Here is a 25,508-nt window from a genome sequence, read left to right on the forward strand (position 1 = left end):
CATAAAAACTTTACTTCACAAACGCAAAATCATTTGCTTTGCGTCTTGTCGTCAAAGCGTATAGGTCAAACGTGTCAATAAACGATATGATACGTTATTGTACGCATTATAATGGAATATAATATCACTTAACTCGTCAACGATACAATAATATAAGTTATACACGTATGGAGAGCGTAACCTTTCACGGTGATCTTCGAGTCGGGGCGGGCAGGCGCGAGCTTTCAGAGCCCCCGCCATCGCGGGCGGGCGGCGTGAGCGCATCCCCGTAAGTCAGTCCCTTCGCGACGCTCCTCGCGGCAACATGTCTCCCGTGTGGATCGTGCTCGCTTTACTCCCAATCCTCGGTAAGTTTAAAACAAGAACAGTGAAAATTTTATATAGTGAATGTGACCTACGTGCTAATTAGCTGGGACGTGTCTTACACTAAAAAGTGCATAAAACACTTTTGAGTGTTTTATTTATTTTAGTGTTCCGGTATAATAGTGAGGAAATAGGTTATTGTGTTAGTGTGATTGCGCGCGTGCGCATCTGATTATTCATTAGTGCAGGATGTCCGGGCGCGTGGGAAATTAATTATAAGTCAGGAAATCATTGTTGCTTCCATTCATTATTAAAAAACTTTAGATTCTTATCGCAAAAAAAGTTAAATAATTTGCATAATTTATACAAATAATTACAAAACATAAGCTTAAAAAATTATCTTAAAATCCGAAAAACTGCATGGTCACAGCTAATTCTATATTAGTTTTAAATATGATCAACTTATTAAAAAATATGTAAATATTTATTAACTCGTACGATTATAACCTTAATATTAATATAATAATATTAGTATTTATATCTTATAGTCTCATCTTTATGGTTACTTACTTAAGCTTTACATAAGTTATGCTATTAAATTAAGCCATCATAAATTAGTTGACGAGTGATGCGTCGTGATATTCAGATCCCTCTCATATTACTTTACTCTTTGGTATGATTATGTCGTGAAGATGTCATTAAATAATGCTCATCCGAGTCGAGTATTACTGTACTAAACAAAGATTACGCATAGATTAAGACTTATAGCAAACAGTTTCATTCTTTGCCACAGAAATTTAGGCTTTAATGTGATATGTATAAAGGCAAAAGACTTTTACAATTATTTTCAGAGTGTACACTGCATCTGCACACGACTGTGAGAGGTTCATCATTGCAAGCGCCTTAGTTGCGCAACTGTAATGCACTTTCCATTCGACCGTAGGCCGCTAGGCGCAAACTATCGCACGTCGCGATAATCGATTCCTCCAATTTACATAAGTGGTTTTCTCACGACTCCCCTGCCTAAGAACCAGGGTGCCGTGACGGCCGGAGAACGGATGCGTTCCAAGGTTTTTGATGCGCAGTCGAAACAATGCACCACACTACGCTAAAACAATATACCTAAGTCTATGTTTTCAAACTTTAACTATACTTGATAAAAAGATCATTTTCAGATTTATGCTACCGTAAAAAAAATTAACTTCATAACGAGATAATAATCATTTTAAATAAATTTTCACATTGTGCATATTCAATATTTATTAATCTCACTAAATGCGACGTAATATGTTTCAAACTTTATTTAAATAGATATTCCATTTTAACATTCACGTGTTAAAAAACGTTAATCTATAATCTCGTATGTAAAACAAATACATAAAGATCCAAAAGCAGTACTTTAGTTTAAAATGTGTCGAAACGATAACAAATTACTTGTGTGGTCATCAAAGCGTGAGAAAACTTGTTACGTGAATAGAAAAAGAAAGTGCCATTGACGAGTTTATTGCAACGTCCGTGAAATATGTGTGCAGTTACTATTGATTGTATTGACATGTACATTTGAAAATGAATTGTTCTCATCATAGACAACGTTGGCTACTTGCTGAATCATCACAACAATTGGTTATGTCATTACACTCTTTGAAGTCGTGACCCGCGACTCGTAACAAGGAATAAATTAGCATGATTTACGTTTTGCGGTACACATTAAATAGAAAATGTTCCGTATGCTTTTTTAATAATAAAAATAGTATATTAAAAGGCATATACTTTTCAACGTGAAGTCTAAAAATGAGTTAAAATACATTAAATAATAGGTATGTTAACATTAATTCCTGTTTCCGTATAATTTGTGATTGCGAGCGGAAACTATTACTTCCTGTTTTTACAATACAACATGCTAAGCAAATATAACAGCATATAATTAACAATTAGTTAAAACAACATATCAAAAATAATTGCTATAATTGAATGATGAGTTGAATATATCACATAATCATTGGAGCATATAAGTTAAAAATAGAACTAAATTTCCACGTTAAATTAAAATTTTGAAATTTCATTATAAAATACCATAGAGAATTTGTGTCATCTAGTCGGCGACCTTTCAAAGAGGAGCACCTTACTTGAGCGAGTATTACGCAACGTGGGTATCACCCCCACTCTGCACGCATGGGAACCTCGCTTAACCTCCGACTCGCCATGCAAACATTCACCGGGTCATGTACATGATGCAACTAACTCGAATTGACCACGATTATCGCGCAAAAAAAAATTACGATAGCCATAAGCGGGTATCTATCTCCACTTGGTTTTTGGTACATATAACTTTTTTTTTTATTTATATTGCGAACTCTCAATAGGTGTGTATTTATAAATTGAAATTGCAAAAGATCGGTAGTTAAAGTGTGCCATATAACAGCAATATTTTATTAGCAGCTATTTAGGTGCTAATTATCTTAAGTAATTTCATTGACAAAATCTAAAGAAACTGAACAAGAAGGTAAGACAACCCGAGAACCGTGTGAATCCAGTATTGTGATAACAATTTAGCAACTATTGCTTTGAACACACCGAAAGCTTAATACCATTTAACAAATCATATAATTTGTGGTTTTGCTATCCAAACTCTAAACTAAGAACTCCTGTAAGGTATACCGTTTGATATTGTATACTTGTATATCTACGTATGGATTATACATTTTTGCAGTTATGATTTTAAGAGGGTGAAAATTTTTGTACTAAAAAACTTCAATAATCATGAATTCTCTTACTTACTAAATAATTACTTTTATAATCAATTATATAAAGTAAACATGGTTAAAGGTAATTTATTTATTGTCAATAGTATTATATTTGTTTGGGGCTGATTTTGATTAGTACTAGTACGTAGTCGTATTATAAGTTTTTTATATAATTTATTTTTAATTTCTTTTGTTTAATTTTGTAAGTACATAGACGACCTTATGAATAAAATGATAAACTTAAAAAGTAAAACTTTATTAACCTACTTAGAAAATTTGAGCCAAATTGTTTTTACATTTTGAAGAGACATATTATATATATTTGAGACAAAAAAATTATATGAATTTGGCATTTCTTTAAAAAGTTTATGCTGATGTCGCTTTTTCTGTAGATATTTTCAGACTTACAAAGTAACTTAAATAACTATTGAAATTTTAGGTAAAATTATTTCGATATTAATCTAAGAAAGATTAGTCAAACTGTCATCCTTTTGTTCAAAACCATCCTATTCCTATTATAATTTATTTATTTCCACTCTTATGTTATTGCGCGTCTAGTGTACCTTCATCTGTTCTGCATATTTTGAATCCACTCCAATCGGATTTCAGATAGGAACACTGATGATATATAAATTAGCTATGGACAATCAGAAAGTAACGGTATTCATTTTTTTTTACTTCAGTAATCATTTTATCATTATATATTTCAATTATCTTACATATCTTTTAAAGAGATTTGATTTGGAAGTTTGAACATTTACAAAGTCCTGGGTTACGAGACATACTAGAGTCAAATTTCCAAGAAGTCCCAGGACCCGGGATCCCGGGGTCAAGAACCTAATAGTAATTAACTAGTTTTATCTTCATGTTCGCAGATAGCGAATAATAATTTAAGATTCTTTTTTTTGGACACCATAGGTCAGCGAGGTCAGCAGAAAAATGTTAGTTACAATTGGCTTTATACGGAATTTATGTAACCTTTCACCGATTCCCACTTAGATTGTGTGAGCAGAATATTTCTACGGATTCTGATTATACGAACGCCTGTCATCTCGACCGCAGAGAATATTAATTAATTAAACATAGGCTAATTCAAAATTTCTGTATTGTTCATATTTGGAGTTCGCAAGTATATTTCGGGTTTTCGCAAAAACTACACCCCCAAACCGTTTTCGATGGAATACTTACATTATTTATATTTCTTAAGGTCATCTTTTAAATATAATGAATCTTTTTTTACTTTAAGCATTGTTATTAATCCTCAGTAGCACACATTCCCGAAATCCACTTAGGAAATCATATCCCAAGTCTTTCCCTGTATACAAGCAAGGTATACTATTAGAAACTACTAGATATAAACGTGGTTACTGTTTTAGTTTCTGTTGTCCATATTATTTTGCTCGTGTTACGTACAGTAAAATGCATAATGTTTGTTTTGAATATTATTAATTACTCTATAAAGTTTTGCTTTATTTATTATTTACATAAAACATCAGAATTAATAGTTTTCGATGATTACATTGAGATAATTATCTGTCTTATAAAATATGCTCTGTAAATACAATTGAAATAAGCTGTATTTTATAGTAAACGACATACAATAATTTGAAATAGTGAAAAAAACGTATGCATCGAAAATGTGAAAGATCAGATTAGTATTTGACGGATTTTCCTGAAGCGGTTAACTTCTTATTTTAATCGCATTATCATTATCTACAATAGCAAGTACTACAACATGGATCTTTAAAAAATATTTGGTTTATGAAATAAATATAATAATATAGTCACTATAAACAAATTTTGTATAAAGCAAAATAATGTAAGTAGCATTTTCTAATTCAAAATGTGATTTGAATATATTTGACGAGATAAAATTAAATTATTTCATTATTATTACCTACCATAGTCGCGTAAACATCTTGTACCTTTACGTTTTTGATCACGTAATCGACCTCAATGCGAGATTGTAACCAGCCATTTGACCTATGAGTTATGTTTTTAACTAACATTCTATTTTAACGGAATATGTTTTTAAACAATTATAAACATATTTGTTATTTTTAGGAATATGTCAAATCAATAAAAAGTAGTGGTTTATTTATGGGAAAATCTGAATGTCTTGGTTAATTAGTATCTATAATATTTGACAGTACGCCAAAAGGCTATGTATGAGTAATTATTTTTTTAATTAAATCAATTATTTTATGTATGTAACTTATGTATGTATGTAACATATATTTTATGATTATTTAATCTGTTATTTGTATTTTGACGTTCGATAAATTTAATTAATGACTTAAGTAACGGTTACGTATTTCGTTACGTTTACGTTACGTATACGTACGTTCGTATTTAAACCGAAATGCAAATACATATAATATTTACACTATATTATTTCGTTTTAAGTAATTCGTTTGACTCGTTAAAAAAATATATATTTTCTATTTCACAGGGGGTGCTCAAAGATTTAATTGCCGGGGACGTATCCTAGGAGCTTACTATGCTGATGCGAAATCTGGATGTAAGGCCTTTCATGTTTGTGTGAGGGTCGCTGGAAGTGGTGTACGAGACTTCAGGTTTTTCTGTCCTCCCGGTACATTGTTCCATCAGGAGGCTCAGACATGTACTGACTGGGGAGACGATGACCCCCTCGCTTGTCCTGCAGACATCTACGATGGTCAGTTCGATCTCTACAAGATCGGATCTGGTGAGATAGCTTTGCAACTAACAATACTTACAAATTCTTGAAGCTTCCATTTTATATGAACTTGTTTATATGAAGTTTATATTTCAGTAAAGCATTTTAGTAAAACCGTGTTATTAGTGATGAATAACTTAAGTTTGAGTTTCAGTACTTACGCGGTGACTCTGGAAATGTCAGTACGGGAAAAGTATTTTAATTTTATTAAAGAAAAAATATTTTTGGTTCGAGTGAAACATCATTTATTAATTGATTGGTGATGTTAATTGCATATTACATTTTTTTGTTATAATATATCGAACATTTAATTTATATGAACAATATTTTTTTAAACTATTATTAAAATGTTTGTTTATAAATTACTCTTGAAACTTGACTTTTGAAGCACAGAATAGCAACAACATCTTATTTACTCGGACAACATATTCTTATATTAAACGTGCCGCTAAGACTCCTTACGCGTGGTAAGGAGTAAACGCAGCATTTTAGGAAATAAATCGTGAGGTTAATTTAATTGCTATTGCATAACTTAAAAATCTGGATTAAGAGGAGCTTTCAAAGCTACAAATAGAATAAAAGAAAACAGTAGTTAATCGTTTAATGCTGATTTATTTAATATGTATGAACTTATTATATTAAAGCTTTTGTTGAACGCTTACAAGGTTATGCTTATGCAATTATAAAATACTTATTTTGATTGAAAAACTTTCTCTATTAACTTATTAAATATTTTAAATTAACCTACATTATATTTAACACCTAAATAATAAAGATCTTTGATATACAGGATTTGATACAAAGAAAGTGCCGTCTTCTGGGAACCGGGAAGAAGAACCTGAATTTGGACTTCAAAAGGCGGAAACCGGTGACCGTCGCCTTTCACAAAACTCCGATCTAAGGGCAGCACATTCATCAGATTTCTTCACCGGACAACGTGACCGTGGTCGAGATGAACCTGCTACTCAAACTCAGCCTCCGATATCAATTTCACCAACTCGCCAATCGTTTAGGAGAGCAACGACAACGCGTGTGACATTTACAACAACTGCGTATACTACTCCACCACCTCCGCCAAAACAGTCAAGTCCTGCACAATATGAACTTTCTAAAAGGAAACTTGTAAGGAAACGACCTGTTCACTCACCCACATCCCCTCCCACTACCTCATACCAAAATACCTTCTCTCCACAAACTTATTCAGAGCCCCCGCAACAAAATTTTAACCGTAGAAATCCACCTCAGGACAGACAAAGTTCTACCACAGTCAACATACCTGCACAGTATAAAGATGAGTATGTTGAAGTGAGCAAAGTGACTCCAAAACAAAATATTAATAGATACTACCCTAATAGCCCAACACCTACACCTTTTTCACAAACAACACAAGCACCCCCCGTTAATAAAAAAGAGACCCTGGTTGAGTTGTATAACTACAATGGTCAATCAACCCCAGGTTTGAACAAAAACAATGATAATAAACATTTTAAACTTAAAAATAGTTTCAACGTACAAACTGATGTTCCTAAAGAAAACGATTTTGCTCGAATTAGAAATTTTAATGGCAATCATAATAGAGGTATTCCTACATCTACTGTTGACTACAATATCATTCGTGGCACCAGTACCCCAGCATACAGAAATATTAATAGTGTTTCATACGATTCTGAGAAAAACAACGTTGATCCATTTCTCGGACCAAAACAAAGCCGTTTTAATAATCCCACTACAGCATCTCCTACTACCACTTATTATACCACTACCCGTGTTGATCCACTCGCAAATTTAAACACAGTTGCCTACAATACGAATATCGGTTTTAATACACAATCTTCAAACTATGCAGAAAGTAATGAAGATGACGGACAATATCGGCCACCCCAAGGTGAGGACGACGGTCAGTACAGGCCAGAACTGTATGAACGAGATTCTGAATTACTTTCAGGTGCGCACTCGTTAAACATAGCGGCTAGCGGCAATAGGCTACCAGAAGATCAAAAACAAAATAAAATACAGTCACAAAAGTCGTTTAATAAAATAGCAGCACCTCGACCATTCAGACCTGCATCAACACCAACCTCATCTTCACCAGTCACTGAGTTTTACTCAACTACTGTTAGATTGCAAACAGAACCGCCAACACAACGAACCTTTGATTATTATCAAACGTACACGACCACCTCTCGACCATACGAAGCCCCCTCTGCACAAGCGTATACTTTTGCTCCTCCAGCTAGACCAACTACATTATCGGCTCCCAAAGCTACTGAACGCTATCCGTCAAGGGAAACTGCGCCACCTACTTCGCCTCCCTCATCCTATATATCGAAATCCACACGTCCACCATATTTCGCCAAACCCAGCAATAAAAAAGAAGATAACAGCTACGACTATGCTTATTACGATTCAGACCCGGGCTTTTCAGAATATGACCACATAGAAGAGTTCGGAAGAACTAAAACTAGAGTATAAAGTGTACATTAGTTACTTCCACTGCCATTACGTTAGTTGCCTCTTTAGATCGTAAGCCTTAAGCTATAATTTCAAATAAGTATTCACATCGACGCTTATTCAATAAAGTAAATATATTATTTTAGAGATTTGCGCGTTTTTTTAATTTATTAAATAATAAAAAGAACAAATTTATTATTTTATATAAACAAATTTTATAATATTAACTAACAAAAAATAATACATTAAGATCAAATTATTAATAATCCATTTCTATTCTTATCTAAAGAGGCTTATCGATTGTAATGTTATCTTAAATTATTTTGTGATATTTTCGTGGATGATTGTAATTCTATAGATTATAATTAGATTAAGATTAATAATAGCTAAGGTATTATTTTCAGATAGTCAAATCTATTTATTTCGGTTTCAAATTCTATTGCTTTCTAATAAAAAGATGTGAATAAAACTAATTCATAAATAAAAGTAAATATATTTTCTCGTAAAATATATTTTACTTATTTCTTATATTTTGCTCTTGTTTGCGAAAAGTCAAAGTTTTATAGGAAGAATAAAATAGTAGAAGTCATTCTAATATTTAAAAATCCATTTTAATGACTTATTTAGATATTTTCATAAGAATATGCATTATTTATGTACTTCTATGTTTTATATTATGATGCATAACCTATGCCAGTACTATATATCGTAATTTAATATATTATAATAAAACTTATTTTCTAAATTTTTAAAAACTAAACTGATAATTATAAAATATATCATTGTAAATAAAGTATTCGTATAACTATATCTTGTGTTATTTCTGATTAAAATATATAATTGTATATGTCCTGTACACAGTTTGATGCCTCTAATATGTGTGTTAGTTTGATACACGGAAAAATTACAAATCTAAGTTATATGAAACTTATATAATAGGTATTAAAGGTTATGTTTAATATGTATATGGGATAAGTAAAGCAAATATGTGTTTATGTGATAGAATGATATGACATACTAAGCTTATTTTGACCATTTAGTCGGAGAGAAAGTTTCCGAACCGGAAGCTTTCCAAACGAAATCAATAAAACTATAAAAGATACGTGTACAACATTTCTACAGTAAAGTCTGCGACAATTTATAATATATTTTATGAATAAGTCAATGTTACTATATTTACAACCATAGAGAAGTAATTTAAAACTAATTTAAATAAAAATGTCTCTTACAACGTAACGTAATATAAACATCTATTCTGGTATGCGTATGTGACAAAATATATATGATATATATATGAGGAGTGCGATCAAATGAATTAACACAGGCGAATGAATTCTTGGCTTAAAAAATACTTAATGTATTAGATATCCTATGTTTTATATCTATTTAAGAAAATATCAATGAGAGGAAATAGCTTAATTTTTATCTTGCGGAGCGTAGAAAAAACGCCATCTACCGTGAATACTAATAAATAATATGGAAATCTACTCGTTACTAGATGTCGCATTATATGATTGTATTTTTTTCTTTCAATTTCGGATTATTGGGTGTTATATGAGTTTTTAGATTTCAACAATGAAATACACTTAAAATATCTGCTGGAGCAATAATTCATTATATATATAATGTTATAACTTACACTGGTTCATTTTCCATTCAGATATTTGTATTGCGATTCATCGGGAGTCAGCATTCTAGCCAAAATTCCTCACAGTCATGATTTACAATTTTGAATGAAGGTGTTATTGCAATAAAATGAAACTAGCAATAAAAAATAATTACTATTTAAGCACTTAAAATTAATAACTAAAACAGATAGTCTTGCGAATTGATACGTCTTTAAAGGTGTAAACAATATTTACCGTTAAAAAAGATGTCCTGAGATGCAGGACTAACGGCTTTAAGTGCTTTCCGAGTCACACACTACCAACTTTTAGACTCCAGTCTGCTACTGAGAATCTTTAGACACAAAAACTCATTAACTTTTTATCGGACCGAACTGGGATTTGACCCAGTACCTTCGGATTTGCGGCCTCATATCTATTTAGGTAGTAAAAAAAGAATATAAACCAAACTAAACTATAATTAAAAAACAAATCTAAAATCGAATAATACAAAAAAGTTAATTAAATCGTAAAAGATATATATGATAATAATGTTATGAAATAACAAATTATAAAACCTAAACAAATATTGTACTTAAACGCTATGAAATCCATTCAAAATCTTTAGAAAGGTTAAGAATATTTGTTTTGTTATTAAAAAAATTGTCGATATCGCCATTCGCAATCGCCAGAGAACCCAAGTAATTGATGAGTGATGACTCTATAAAAGACTTGAATTATATTTTTGTCATCTATTAAATCTTTTAATTATTAAATCTTTTAATTATATTAAATGTTTAGTCCACCTGACTGGTTTTGGCCCAAGCGGCCATCCAAGGAAGACGAGCCAACTTCGCCTGTTATTTCAGCAGGGTTAGTTTTATTTATTTTTATTTAAGAGAAGAAACCCAATAACTTTCTATTAGCCCCACCCGGGGATCAGGTCCTAAACTCAGGCCCTAAACCCAAGAATATTTATTTAAAGATATCATGTTACCTGACTATATAAATTATTAAAGTTTAGTAATATTAGAATCACCTTATAACTATTTACTTTTAAAAAAAATATAGTAATAGTAACAGCCTGTTAATGTCCCACTGCTGGGCTAAGGCCTCCTCTCCCTTTTGAAGAGAAGGTTTGGAGCTTATTCCACCACGCTGCTCCAATGCGGGTTGGTAGAATACACATGTGGCATAATTTCAATGAAATTAGGCACATGCAGGTTTCCTCACGATGTTTTCCTTCACCGTCAAGCACGAGATGAATTATAAACACAAATTAAGCACATGAAAATTCAGTGGTGCTTGCCCGGGTTTGAACCCACGATCATCGGTTAAGATGCACGCGTTCTAACCACTAGGCCATCTCGGCTAAAAAAAATATATAAGTTTTTTTCGCAATGTAATATTTTCGGTAATCAAAAAAACAAATAAACTAATATTATATATGACCTTCGTATGTGTTAAATTACTTTGTTATCATTCTAGTTCGATCAGATAAGAAAATTTCTTCCGGTTACCTATCAAAGAATTACCAGCGTAAAAAAAGCAAAAAAAATTCTAAGCAAACAAAGCCAGTACGATAATAAATCTTTTAAAATTTGTTTATTTTATAAATTTGTAATAAATTATTCCAGAAAAAGTTCCATCCGATTCGGCCTTAATTACTCTTTTTGCGTCATCGGTCTGTAGTATTGTGACGTCAGTCATGATTATAAACAACATATCCCATTATGGCCAAAACTTGCTTATCCGGTATATAATTAAACCATATAAGATTAAACTTACATTAAGGAATGGTACGTATTTGCTCAAAATATTATATATTATTGAAACTAATATATAATATTATGAGCATATACTTATATTTTAACTCTTTTTCATTATGTTTTGCCGAGATGGCCTGCCTTATAAAACAAGTCTTAAGCAATGCTTATAATTCTTTTCGTACTTTACCGTACTACTTTTTTTGTAAATGGCAGAGTTAAAAAGCACGAAATACACGACATTATTTTTATTTTAGAAGTTTTAAATTTTATTTATTCTTTATGATTTAATTTGGCTTAAGCCGAGATGGCCTAGTGGTTAGAACGCATGAATCTTAACCGATGATCGTGGGTTCAAACCCGGGCAAGCACCACTGAATTTTCATGTGCTTAATTTGTGTTTATAATTCATCTCGTGTTTGACGGTGAAGCAAAACATCGTGAGGAAATCTGCATGTGTCTAATTATATTGAAATTATGCCACATTTGTATTCTACCAACCCGCATTGGAGCAGCGTGGTGGAATAAGCTCCAAACAGTGGGACATTAACAGGCTGTTACTGTATGTATACTATTATGCCTTAAGGCAAATTTAAGTTTATATACTTTTGAATAAAAAAAACATAATTAAAATGATCTTTTGAGCTGTGTACCATTTCTACTTATGTATTTGTGTTATAAATTATTTCGGACCCTTGCGTAAACACGTCTTAAAAAGGTATTAAAACTTTTAAATTATTAATTTTTATTGATTAAATGTTCAAGGTAAACGATGGTGCAACTTTCTATTTGCAACATATGGACGAGGTTAATGAAACGATAAAGATACGATAGTCAAATTTTATTTAAATATGTATCACAAAATTTATTACAAATCTTATAAATTAATAAAAATTTTAATCGCCGATACCTTATTTTATTGACTAAAAACCTTCAAACAATGAATTCGGTTACATATTAATATTATTTGCTTAGACCCTTTATTAATGTATAGATTTTTTTTTTTAATTGATGCAGGTATAGATCTGCATTGTGTTGCCTAGCGGTTACATAACATTCATGAGAACCAAACCCTGTTTCTTTGTGTTTGAATTTCTAAAACTAAATTCAACTTAAGCTGTCACAGTAACAAATAGCTCATTATATCTACCAGCTTTGCTTCCAATTGCATTTTAAAACATTTAACTTTAGATATTTGTAGCTAGTACAAAGTTTTATTTCGAACTGATATAATAAAAGAGACATAGGCTCGTCAGAATAATGACATAGTCTTATTATTAAGTAACAATATCAAACACCACGATACGATACGATTAATCTGAATTGTAAAATGTTGAATGTGTGTTTTTTTAATGGGTTGGTTCGATAAGCCTTGTCGTCTTTCATTTCATTTGTTTTATGGTTAAAACATAGCAATTACAAGTTATGCTTATAATATTAAGAGGTAAGTTTTATTAATTTTATAATACAAAAGTTGCTTACAGATAGTACAACCTGTTATATAATACATATTTAAATGATATATTCTTTCCCTTCATAACGAAGAGAAAGAATAAAGTTCTATATTTTGATGTCGAGTGCTTCATTAAAAATGTAGCAAGATTTTTTTTAACATATGTGGTCTTTTTCTTCTTTTTTTAGAATGTCGAACCATCTACATATTATAATATGTTTTCAAGTTTTATATTACGGAAAATATAAGTAGCCTTCCAAGTAACCTTAAAAATACATTTCCTGATGTAGGTGACAAGTTCATCTGTGTCTTATTTAAATCTGTTGCAATAAAAATAAATAATTATACTATTATTCAAATGCATTAAGCATAAGACGACGTAAGCCAAGGCCATAATAATTATAATATAATAAATTTCAAGACACCATTTAACTAGCCAAAGAGCTTTTCGTTATTGTAAAATAAATACATTTATGTCTTATACAATTAAAGACGTAAGAAAACCACGTCAAATGTGTACAATTTATAAGATCAGACACACATTAAAACAACTAATATACTACATTTATGTAAACTTGTATGCAATTTTCAAGATTATAATTGAGCACAATTAATCGGCCGAGCTTCTGTAACAGCAATATTGGTTATTCTATTTACTTAATTATACCATCACTATTTGTAATTGAGCTTAACTTTTCAAGGTTATTTGAGATTCACTTTGTACTTTGTCCGTCTATACGACACATACACAGATCTCTATATTGTTCCATTGACACCATGACACTTAAATCCAGGGCAAGATGACGATGGGCTAACCACATGACTTGGTTTAAAACTTGTGTTTCATACACACGTTTCCATAAAGTCTTATGGTGCTTAATAGAATACGTCACTAAAAGATGCCATGGCATGTACTATTTCGCGATGACTCCATCACTGTGACGCGACAGCTCCCGCCATTCTTTGCCGAACGTCACCCAATGCGGAACCATTGCTGAAACCGTTCAGAAGAGGCAGCTTTCTTTCTTTCGATTCGTAATCCATCTTCGATGATTCAAGTTCAGCCCTTTGTTTCGATTTTAGGCTCTGATTAAAGAAAGTTTTCAATGAGTATTTGAAAAATAAAATAATATGAATAAAATATTTTTTATTTTAAAAGATTAAAATTAATTTTATTAATTTATAAAAAAATATAAATGAATGGAACGAACATGGATGTCAGTTCTGCTTCTAAAGCTAATATTTAAAATAACTGAGGTGTTAATGTATCATCAGTTACTATATAAAATTATTTATGTATATTCCATTTCTATAAAACATTCAATTATTTGTAGATCATTGAAATTAATGTTCTTAAGTTTTTTATCAGACATGACTGGTAATTTAATGAAATGTATAGATGTTTTTTTACCGAAAAAAATACGTTTATTTTATTACATGATATTTTTTTCGATTTATGAATGAAGACGTAGTTTAGATAGGTTTGGTAAAATATTCACAAGTTGAAAATAATTAATGAAATTACCATACACCCATTGTTATTTATTTTATTAATTAAAGTTGGTAAAGGATTGCTTAATCCTATTCTTTTGATATGTTAATTAAACTGAACACTTCATATAATTAAAATATCTACATACAGTGGCGACTATTGTGTCCGAGTTGGACGTGTTTCTATTTTCCCAGTACTAACGCAAAAAATATGAAGTATGTGCTTAAATTAATCATAACTGCATAACCACTGTGATTTTTTAGTGTTAACGTCTTTATTGTAATATCTAATAAAAAGAAAACTATTGAGTTATTTTAGATGGATACGTTTTATAAGAAAAGTAACAATAGAGTCACAATGCCGCTTGTGTATAGTATTTCAACATTTAGTAGATGTTTGAACTTTAAGCGTATTATAAAATAATAAGCTTAACATCCAGCAAACCAGCTTAAAGAAATATTTAAACAATATTTTACAAGAAAAATTTCGTTGGTGATTTGAATATTATTGCTACTAATATTATTCATATTTTATTCGAAAGAAATTTGCTGCTAAAGTACCTAACTAAAGAAGCTTGTTGCTAAAGTAAATTTGACTTCTGCTTCATAAACGTTCATTCAGATACATTTCTATCAAATTCGTTTCCGATATTTTGTTTTTATCGAGCCCAGAGACGTTTACTTCAAGAAGTGGCTTTATCTTACCTTGGCCTTCTTTATATAAGCCTGTTTGTAGAAGTCGGAGAAAAGGTAGTAAAAGAGAACAGCGTGCATTCCGATCCACCACACGAAAGCGCGAGGGTAATCGCAGTCGATGAAGAGCAATTGGAATGCATGCAAGAACACCATCACGAACTGAACCTGTTGTATAAAATAAATATGTTATTTTATATAATTAAACAAAAAATTAACATAATAGGAAATCATAAATATATTTTCGAAACAATCTTCGTAAACAAATTAATATACATGAAGTAGTTTTTTTTTCTTAATGTTCTTAATAAGCAAGCAAGTGTGTATCAAATAAACAGTGCTTCGTTTTTGCTATTACGTCTACAAGTGTTGAAGCCTTGACTATGATATTGACCTTAGACGTCCCTTTTACTTGGACAACCGCGACCTTCTTGATGAACATTTAATTACGATCGGCCTTTGGAATTCCTTCGCTTGGACTAGTCATTGCCTAGTCTGTTATTGTATTGACTCAAGCAAATCATTAAACATTACTATTGAAGTCATGTAACATTGAATTTTTATCGTGCAATTACAATGTCTATCTAATTCTAATCCATGACTCTAATATTTTATTGTGATACTGTCAGTGCTGTCAATCAATTAAATTATTTATATATCTTATTTACCATCTGTAGTGCGGTGAGGTACTTCTTCCACCACAAGTACTTTTGGACCTGAGGACCGAAGGCAGCAAGCAGATAGTACGAGTACATAATGATGTGGACGAACGTGTTAAGCATTCCGAAGAACGTAGAGTGGCCACCTATAAAAAAAATGTTTTAAAGAATGTAATTAAGCTTTAAAATGTAATGAGATAAAATAAAAAAAATGTTTGCGTTTAAATATTAAGAAATATCTGTAAGGTTAAATAAATACGCATTCATCAATAATTGTGATCAATATCAAAATTATTCTTATTTCTATCGTATTTTATATAGGCGATTACAAAATTACATATTATGAATTGACAACAACAAAAATATTTATGAATTAATGTAAATAAAAGAAAAATCTATAATTCTATATCAATCATGTATCATAAAATAGGGATTTTTTTTACTAAGCTCGTACTTTTAATGTAAAGAAAATAATTATAAGGTCTATATATACACTAAAAATACTTTCGTAAACGTATATATGTATATTTGGTTTCGATTATTAGCAGAAAAAATGTAAGTATATGAAAGAAGCATAACTGGGATTTACAAGCAAAAAAATACGAATACGTCTTAAGATTATTGTTTAAATACATAAAAAAGTTAACCCTAATAATATCTTCATAAAAGATAAACCGGTATTTTGGTTACGAATTCGAATGTTTGATAACGTTGAGCTTATAATTAATAATTTAAATATGTGCATTTTTTGTGATTCTCTTGATCTTGATTATGATTCATCACTTTTTTGCAAGTTTTTGTATCTTTCAAAGTAGTATTTAATAAATTCATAAAGTTTGTATCAGTACTTAGTATAAAACGAATGTACCTAATATCATAAATCATGCCTAGTAAAAATGCTTTTCGCAAAGCTTGTTATTAAATGTGTGATGGGCAATGAACTCGAAGGTAGAATATTCATCATAAATATAAAACTTTATTTTTTTACTTTATTACATATGCATATATAAGAATACCATGGCAGTAAACTAGAAATGTATTCCGTTTACAATTTAGTTCCCATACGTTTTTGCGCAAAATTTCTTATTTTAATATGGATTTATTGATCTCGGTCACATTGGAGATCATCCAGACTAACAATGAAAAAGAGTGTTCAATGTTCAAACAAAAATGAAACCATATCGAATAGTTTTAAAGTATATAAAGCACAATTACCAAAACATAAATGTTGCTTTGAATAATATCACAAATAATTTGATGGGCAAAAACCAAAATCAAATTGATTGGTGCATAATTTATTCCTTGTATTACACTGTAAGGTAAAGAACAGTATGGGCGTGCGCTGTTATATAGAGAAATAACGACGTAGGAGCTGCGCGAACTTACTAAAAACAAGTAAATGTTTGGTCCTGAATGCATTAAAGTCAAAAGGGAGCTATATAGACATAATTGAGGTGTATTCACTGATATTTTTTCCTTTTTTCATATAGCTAAGTATACTTTAAATTAAATTATTCTAATTTTACTAAAACTCACTCACCTTCGTACCCAATAATAAAATACCAAAGAATAACTATTATTTTTTTACTTTGTGAATTATTTTAAATAAATTATGTTTTTGTGTTTTATATGACTAAACAAATCGCAAAACCGTAACAAGTAATTATATGGGTATCAGATTAATATTTAAATTATACAAAACGAAGGAAAAAACGTACTTACTAGCGGTTTATGTCCGCTCCGGTTACATTATTAGTATGTATGTAGTTACCAATAACTGTACACGAACCGAATCCAATTACCGTCTGCCTAATAAATAATGGTGTACGGCTAGAGACTTATGTTATTTGAAATTCTTAAAGGCTCATTGGGGTATTTTTCCATATATAACAAAAAACAAATGGAATAATACTATTAATATCTAATCAATTTATTATGATGAAAACCGAGCGATGACTGCTTAAATCTTTGCTGCATTGCGAAATTATATTTTTTATAATGGCAACATTAATCTTTGTACCATTCTATCAAGGTATCAAGAAGTTGAAGAAGTTGTTGCTCTTTCGGGCAACCGAATGCCATTAAATTTAGGTTTTTCAATTAAAATTGAATTGAATTTATCTTCTTTATTAGAATTTTAAATTCTTAGCAAAACAAAAAATATAATATTTGTGCGTCACACAGTATCATCCCACATTGATTGTAGTTACTAACTACGTACTTTATAAATAATAAATGTAATTTACTAAAAGGAAGCTACTTTTTATTAATTATCGCAACTACGCAAACTGGTATTAATTAGTAATTGTTAATAAGTACGTATATTACGATCATGAAAAACTACTTGTCATGAAAAACACTGATATCCGAATGCTAAAAAGGTTACTTTGACTGGCTTTCGAACAATTTTACTGAATTGATAATAACTATGTTAAAAGTTACTTTAACGTTTAATTAAATTATAATAATATATTATTCAATGAAAATATATTATTTTATAATCTGTGAATAAAGCATTGAAAAATAAAAATAAAACGTTTGTTCTAGATGTTTCATAACAAAAATATTAACTATAGTCAAAGTCAAAACATCACAACACCGGAACATATACTACGTTTAAAGGTCAAACATACTTAACGCTGTATATATCTTTAAAAAATATGCAAAATATAAATATATTATTTAGAGTCTATGTCTGACTTGAACTATAATTTTTAGTTATTGCGTACAATTGCAAAAAATACCAACAAAATTTACTACCTAATAATATTAGTATGATATAAACGTCAAGAATAAGGTTTTCCAGTCATTAATTTACAAAATTAAAATAAAATTAAAGTAGATTTAAAAAGTACGCTAATTTAGATTAGTATAAATTATAAATTAAAATATTATATTCTTATTTGGTTAAATCCCAATGTACCTATTTGCTTGTGAAATGCACGAAGTGTTTGTTTATATATTTAACACTGTTTTTGTGACTATTTCCTATTTTTATTATTTAAAGAATTTTGTATGGCACATACTACGTCGCTATTATTTCTTTTTATTTCTAATACTACTAGGCGATAGAAATGTACGGATGTGTATATAATTAAAAGACAAACGTAAGGCCAACGTCCGATTAAGACGCAAAAATACCGCTCATGTTTTGTTCTAGAAAAGTCATGCTAAAGAATCTCGTTTATTTAGCCGGTTTATAGTCAAATATGAATAATAAGCGCGATTTAGTTTACTCTGATATGCAAACAATGGTAATATGTCAAACACGCGGTTGAATTGAATTTTTTGAAAAAGCGTCGTGTTTAAAACGTTGATATTATAAGAACGTTATGATCAATATCCAATTAACGAGGTGCGTGATTGATGAGTGAAATCAAACTCTCACTAAATTTTTTTGATTATTTTTTTGGGTACTTATGGGACGGTTTTAATGCATAAAAATTGGTTCTATTTTTATTCTTATTATTTCTTATTCTATTATTATTCTTATGTACATATTGTATTGGATTTTGATAAGTTGTAAAATTTTAGCTTGCCTATAGTAGTTAGTTAATGTTTGTCATGGAAACTTCTACGTGAACAAAGTACATCATAAACAATCATAACACTAGGAAGGTAAAACAAATCTAGTTAAATTATCTGTATCACAAACAAACTAGTTGTGGAAGGTCCATTAATACGCCTGATAAGTATCATAGGTTCAATATCTTATAAGGTAGACTACCTTGAGCTTATACTATATATAATTATGAAACAACATTTTTTTTTTCATTCCAACATAGATGCATCTGTTTTTTTCCACTTATAAGTATTACAATAATTCATTTATTTATTTATGTACACATATATATAACAAGACCACTACGCGGAAGGACGTAAGCGATTTTAATTGTTCACAAATAGGAAAAAACATCTTATTAAATAGGTATTTATTTACCATTATGATAGTAAAAACTGACTATAAATGTTTGTTTTTAACTAAATAAAAAAAAAAATTTGCACCAAATTGTTTTTCGGAAACAACAAACAAAGGATAACCACTGTAGCATTATCAGATGTAAATCATAATAAGTAAGCTAAGTCTCGGTGCAACTAACGTATATGTATCGTGACAAGCGTACTAATGCCTTTATTTTACTTTAAAAAGGTAATAAAAAATCTATTTCAGCGCGTGCAGTTACATCTAAAGTAAATAATGGCGTTAAAATGTACTCAAATAATATACTAAGAAACTATTAATATTATTATTATTTTTTTTTTTTTTTTATAGAATAGGAAGGCGGACGAGCATATGGGCCACCTGATGGTAAGTGGTCACCAAACGCTCTTAGACATTGGCATTGTAAGTAATGTCAACCATCGCTTATATAGCCAATGCGCCACCAACCTTGGGAACTAAGATTTTATGTCCCTTGTGCCTGTAATTACACTGGCTCACTCACCCTTCAAACCGGAACACAACAATAACAATAACAATTATACTTGATTATTAACTTTTTTATTTTGAAATTACTTATTTATTATATATTTTTGTTTTATACATACATAAATTCATATACCTATATAATAATTATATTGATAATTATGTGTGCTAATATATATAACTTATTGTAAAAGTGTTGACAACAGCAAGGTATGTTTCAATGTACAATTTATTGCACCACAAGACTTGTTATACAGGTTTGTTTAGTATAATATTGTTAGTAAAACTTACCTGGCGTGAACTTGACTCCAAACCAGACTGACATAGGCATTATGCCGTGGTGGATGACGTGTAACTTCGATACATGGTCAAACTTTTTGCGCATCACAAAGAAGATCTGAAATATAAAACAATAATGGTCCAAGCTTAGTCAAAATATTTATAAATAATTCCTACTGAATCGTAGAAAAACAAACAGATCATTTGGCCTCTACTATATTTGTGACGTCAGTAGAAATAAATCATAGTCATTTTTAAATGGGTGAGAAATGTCAGTCTCTCTGTAAGTGGGATCGGGTTAAAATTCATGCAGACGAAACAAAAGCTTGCAATAAAAAATATTAATTAAATTGTTAAGCTTGAGCAGCCAAGTGTAAAATAATCGATGCGTTAATACGCATTCTTAAAGCTTCGTATAAAAGCAAAATATAATATATAGTCTGATATATATTTATTATCTGTAATAGCGTGAGATCACGTTTAACATTGGACTATCAGAAGATCTTCTTTTTGAGATTCTATAGAGGCAAGAGTTCCTTGATATATCGAACTAGTTTCGTGGTTTTACCGGTTTACAAAAATTAAAACATTAAAACTACAATATCCATATGCATACTGTATAAAAACTCTAAGTTAACTTATTTATTTTATATCAAGCTTTTAGTTATCGTCTCATATATCAACTCTATATATTAAAAATAATATAAGTAACTAGTAGCTTTAATAAGCAAAGTTTACATACTATCATAAATTACGAACAATTTTCAACACAGTATAATTTTTTATGAGCATAAAAGTAAAATAGAATTACGTCTATCATATGAAAACCCTATTATAAAATCATAATAAACAATTTACGCATATTGTATCATTAAATGAAAAAAAAACTTAAGTATTATAACACAAAAAACATTATTAATAATAAATGTTTATTTAATTACGTACCGTGTCGAAGAACTCTGTGAATTTCGAGAAATAGTACCACCAGCATCCGTATGCTATCTGCAAAAAAGATTTGTTTTTATTTTTTTGTCGTTATATTATAAACATATCATAAGAAAATACTGGCTGTTTCCTTTACATAATATAGTATATGTAGATATTTATTAATTTTAAATGAATTGCTTAACCTCTTAATTCGTTTTTTTTATGAATTAAAATTGTCTTCTATATATTTTTATAGTTTATAATTAATATCAGATGTGGATTTGTAATACATGTGATGTGTCGTAATAAACAGATTCTATTAATTTGAATTTAGAAAAAACTTAGCAATGTAATTATTTACTTAAGCATTATCCAAAACTACATACTGATTTTTTTAAACATACCTGCCTCCTATGCCACAATTTTAAAGTAAGTATTTAAAGAAACGCATCAAATATAATATCTACTTGTTTATGTCTTTCGCATCTCAATTTTATAATCAAATCTTAAATCATTGCCCTTGAGCCTGCTTTCGAATGATGTTAAAGTTTAACCATATATTTATGATAATTCGAAATAGGATTTAGACCTTGATCGCTTTTTTTCTCTTAAATAATTGCAAAACTTTAGGAAATCGGTGAGAAACAGTAAATATTGTTTTTTTTATAGTATTGGTAAGCGGACGAGTATATGGGCCACTGATGGTAAGTGGTCACCAACGCCCATAACCATTGGTATTGTAAGAAATGTTACATCGCCAATGCGACAACCAACCTTGGGAACTAAGATGTTATGTCCCTGTATAATTACACTGGTCCACTCACTCTTCAAACCGGAACACAGCAATACCAAGTACTGCTGTTTTTAAATGTGCACAACATACATTCGAATTGTTTTTTTAGTTGAACTTTGATTCAAAAATTAGGAAATCGGAAAACCCGATACAAAATACATGGAACAACAAAAATATTGAAGGTGAGCATGTTCATATCATATTGTAATCAATAATGGTTTATAATAACTGATTATTACCAGAACGGATTGTTATTTTACAACATTTTTTTCATTTGTATATTGTGTAACTTTTATAGTCTTTAAATAATTTCAAAATATTCTTCTTTTTAATACAAAACAGCGAAAAAACTATGTTTCAACATAAGGTATAATTCCTATTATTGTGGCACAGATATAACATTGTATTGAATTATTGTCGAATGTCAAATTATATACAATAATTAGCAAAACTACCTTTACTTTACTTTTGAAACAAAACAATTCGGACCTTTACATATCTACAAAAAAGTTAAATTTACTTATAAAAAAGGTATTTTTTTTTTCTTTTAATTAAATATTAATTTAAAATATTTTAAAAAGGTAAATACCCGCAAAGCCTGAGGATTGTTAGAATAATCGACCGGCTGGCATCTGAAACTGTATGACGTAAACCAACCGCTAGCAATGCTCTGCAAAAAAGAAGTTTATTAATATTATAACAAAAAAATAATTGTTATAAGTATATACGTGCTTGTAAAGATCCATCAATGCCAGTAACATAAACATACTTTTTTCTTAACAGATAATAAAAAGTTTGGATCATAATTAAATGTTAATATAGTAAACAATTAAAAGCGTTAAAAGTAATCATGACGAGTACATGTTTTATTAAGTTACAATTATATAGGAAGTATTATTAAATGAAAAATTAATAGACTCACAACAAATTATATTTTTAAAAAGTACATAAAAACACAACAACACATTTGTAAATGTTAAGAGTGATTACCTTCTATATTTTGAATAATAATGACAGACATTTTAATTAAAAATATAACTTATCGAATGCTACCAATAGACCAAGTCATAACAAAGTCACGTTTAAGTTTAGTATATTTGGATAATATATGACAATTTCTAAGCAAAAAGTGGAAATTAAAATATAAAACAAACAAAAATTATCAATTACCTCGTAAAACAGCCAGCAGCTGAATATCACTTGGAATAGATTGTACCAAATGAGCACATTCTTTAACTCGAAGGGTTTTCTGTTTTCCATTAATTTTGGTCCCAATACCTGTAGAAAGTGTTAAAGTATGTAAATTACAAATAAATAAATGCGTTTATATTATTATTTATATAATTTTAATATATAATATCATCACTAACGATAACACTTCTACATTAACACATGAAAAAACTGCGTATTGAATTTTTAATATATTTTTTAATGATTTCGTTCTAATTAAGTTATGAATATTATTTTATTTGAACTTACTTTAACTGTGAACACATATGTGAGGCAGATTGCTAGTGTGGGAAAGGGCGAAGACATTAGGAACCAATCCTTTACTCTCTGGTCGCTCTGATTGTCCATCAGGTCATGATAGCCGTCCACTATCCTGTTTATTATCTCCATTTCCACTGCAACAAAATATTATCTGAATTAATCCCTAAAATAATTTAAGAAAAAAAAGATCTGTTCGATTACTAGATGATATTCGGTACACTTACATTTTTTTATCGTAAAATACAATTTATAGAAATATTTATAGTGTGGTACGTGACTACAATACGCCGATCGTTAGTGATATGCCGCAATTTGGTAAATTTCTCAAGAGCCAAGTCAAGTTTACCGAATGTCAGGGTGGACCGGCCCCCTCTACGGTAACAAATCAGCCGGCGAACGTATCATTCAAATATTTATTCGTTTTCGTAACGTTAATTTTCACTTCATTTTTAATTAATTTGCTACACTTTATAAAATGTCTTATTAATAATTTAAACTACGATTGATTTTACCACACAAGATGTGTGCAATTTTTATCCGTACGTCAGTGTGTACGTAGATATTGCATTTTACTATACATAGTATTGACTTTACATGCTTATTCAAGATAAAGATAAAATAGAAGAAGATATAGTAGCTTTCTGTTATTTTATTTTTACGGTTAAAAATAAACCATTTTTACATTATATTTATTTTAACATATTCATAATATAGTAGTCAGTTTACCGTTCTCGCTATTTTCTTGAACAGCCTTAATAAATCAAATAATTCGACTAAAACCGAAAATATTTAATACCCGTTATATCACTAACTGTAATACATATCGTTTCATTGTGATTTATACAGCCTACTAAATTAATTATTTTTAAAGATATTCGCTGTGTCATCAATTCTATGCAATATATCAATTACCAACGCATAGCTTAAATTATATCATAAATAAATGTATTTTAAAGAAAAATCTTTATTTTGTTTTGTATATGTATATATGAATTTTATCTAAAATTATCTAAAATTCGTTAAATAAAATATGATTATATAATATACTCTTGGGATTATACAACCCTTGAAAAGCATTAAAGGATTTTGTGTCCGATCAAAACATTAAAATTTCTTTAAAGAAAAAAAAACACGAAATGTCTACTACTCGTAATGCTATAAGAATATTGCGAATTAAAACTTTTGAAGCTTCCTACATTTTCATTCCACAAAAAACTACATCTTCTGTCACCCATACTTCCAACACATACTCGTATTTATTTCTTAAATAAGTCACTGTGGCGCTGTTAAAACGAAAGGATGCAGTAAAAAATTGACATTTATTTGTATATCATATTATTAGTTTTTAGATTTACCTATACCAAATTCTTCAGAAAAAAAATGGTTAATCAATTTATGTAAACACGAAGAACAAAAAAAAAATCAATACTATTGCTGCGTGTTTGTAGAAAAAAAATGCTTAAAAATGAGATTGCCTCTCGAGAGCCGGTTAATCTGAAATATTGCTTGCTTGCACTCTTTAGAGTTATTCTTAGTAGGTACGATAACGTGGTTAGGCAAATATAAACAGATTTTTTATAAAAAAAAATAGTTTTCGTAGGAACTGGAAAAATACAACCAATTATATATATATTATTGTAATTTTTTTTACACATCAAAAATATTATGATAAATTACGAAGGTGTTTAGGCTTAAAATACAATTAGTAATCGTTATTTTATAACTAATTC

General features: G+C 29.7%; 2 protein-coding genes across 2 annotated transcripts in view; one reads left to right on the forward strand and one right to left on the reverse strand.

Annotated features, from left to right (window-relative positions):
- Nucleotides 1–291: 291 nt before the first annotated feature.
- Nucleotides 292–8,602, forward strand: LOC126768813 (uncharacterized). The gene is made up of 3 exons (XM_050487156.1): nt 292–347; nt 5,500–5,724; nt 6,536–8,602. Exons 1-3 carry the CDS (start codon nt 305–307, stop codon nt 8,215–8,217), a joined length of 1,950 nt encoding a protein of 649 aa, XP_050343113.1. The 5' UTR covers nt 292–304; the 3' UTR covers nt 8,218–8,602.
- A 3,790-nt stretch (nt 8,603–12,392) lies between these two features.
- The window catches only part of LOC126768831 (elongation of very long chain fatty acids protein AAEL008004), a 30,384-nt gene continuing 17,268 nt past the window's right edge, over nt 12,393–25,508 (reverse strand). Inside the window, exons 2-9 of the mRNA XM_050487179.1 lie at nt 23,767–23,912; nt 23,458–23,565; nt 22,877–22,957; nt 21,513–21,569; nt 20,580–20,685; nt 15,872–16,008; nt 15,216–15,371; nt 12,393–14,105 (exon numbers count right to left, since the gene is read on the reverse strand). Coding sequence (XP_050343136.1) covers nt 13,953–14,105; nt 15,216–15,371; nt 15,872–16,008; nt 20,580–20,685; nt 21,513–21,569; nt 22,877–22,957; nt 23,458–23,565; nt 23,767–23,907 — 939 coding nt within the window. The 5' untranslated portion in view covers nt 23,908–23,912 and the 3' untranslated portion in view covers nt 12,393–13,952. The remainder of the gene's footprint in view (nt 14,106–15,215; nt 15,372–15,871; nt 16,009–20,579; nt 20,686–21,512; nt 21,570–22,876; nt 22,958–23,457; nt 23,566–23,766; nt 23,913–25,508) is intronic.

The sequence above is a fragment of the Nymphalis io genome, chromosome 5 (assembly GCF_905147045.1).
Source record: "Nymphalis io chromosome 5, ilAglIoxx1.1, whole genome shotgun sequence".
Taxonomy (NCBI): Eukaryota; Metazoa; Arthropoda; class Insecta; order Lepidoptera; family Nymphalidae; genus Nymphalis; species Nymphalis io.

What these genes read in the sequence shown, in the direction of transcription:
- LOC126768813 (XM_050487156.1), top strand. Translation starts at nt 305, where the DNA reads ATGTCTCCCGTGTGGATCGTGCTCGCTTTACTCCCAATCCTCG. An exon ending in CGCTTTACTCCCAATCCTCG is followed by an intron (nt 348 to 5,499) that starts GTAAGTTTAAAA and finishes TCTATTTCACAG; the next exon opens with GGGGTGCTCAAAGATTTAAT. An exon ending in TCCTGCAGACATCTACGATG is followed by an intron (nt 5,725 to 6,535) that starts GTCAGTTCGATC and finishes TTTGATATACAG; the next exon opens with GATTTGATACAAAGAAAGTG.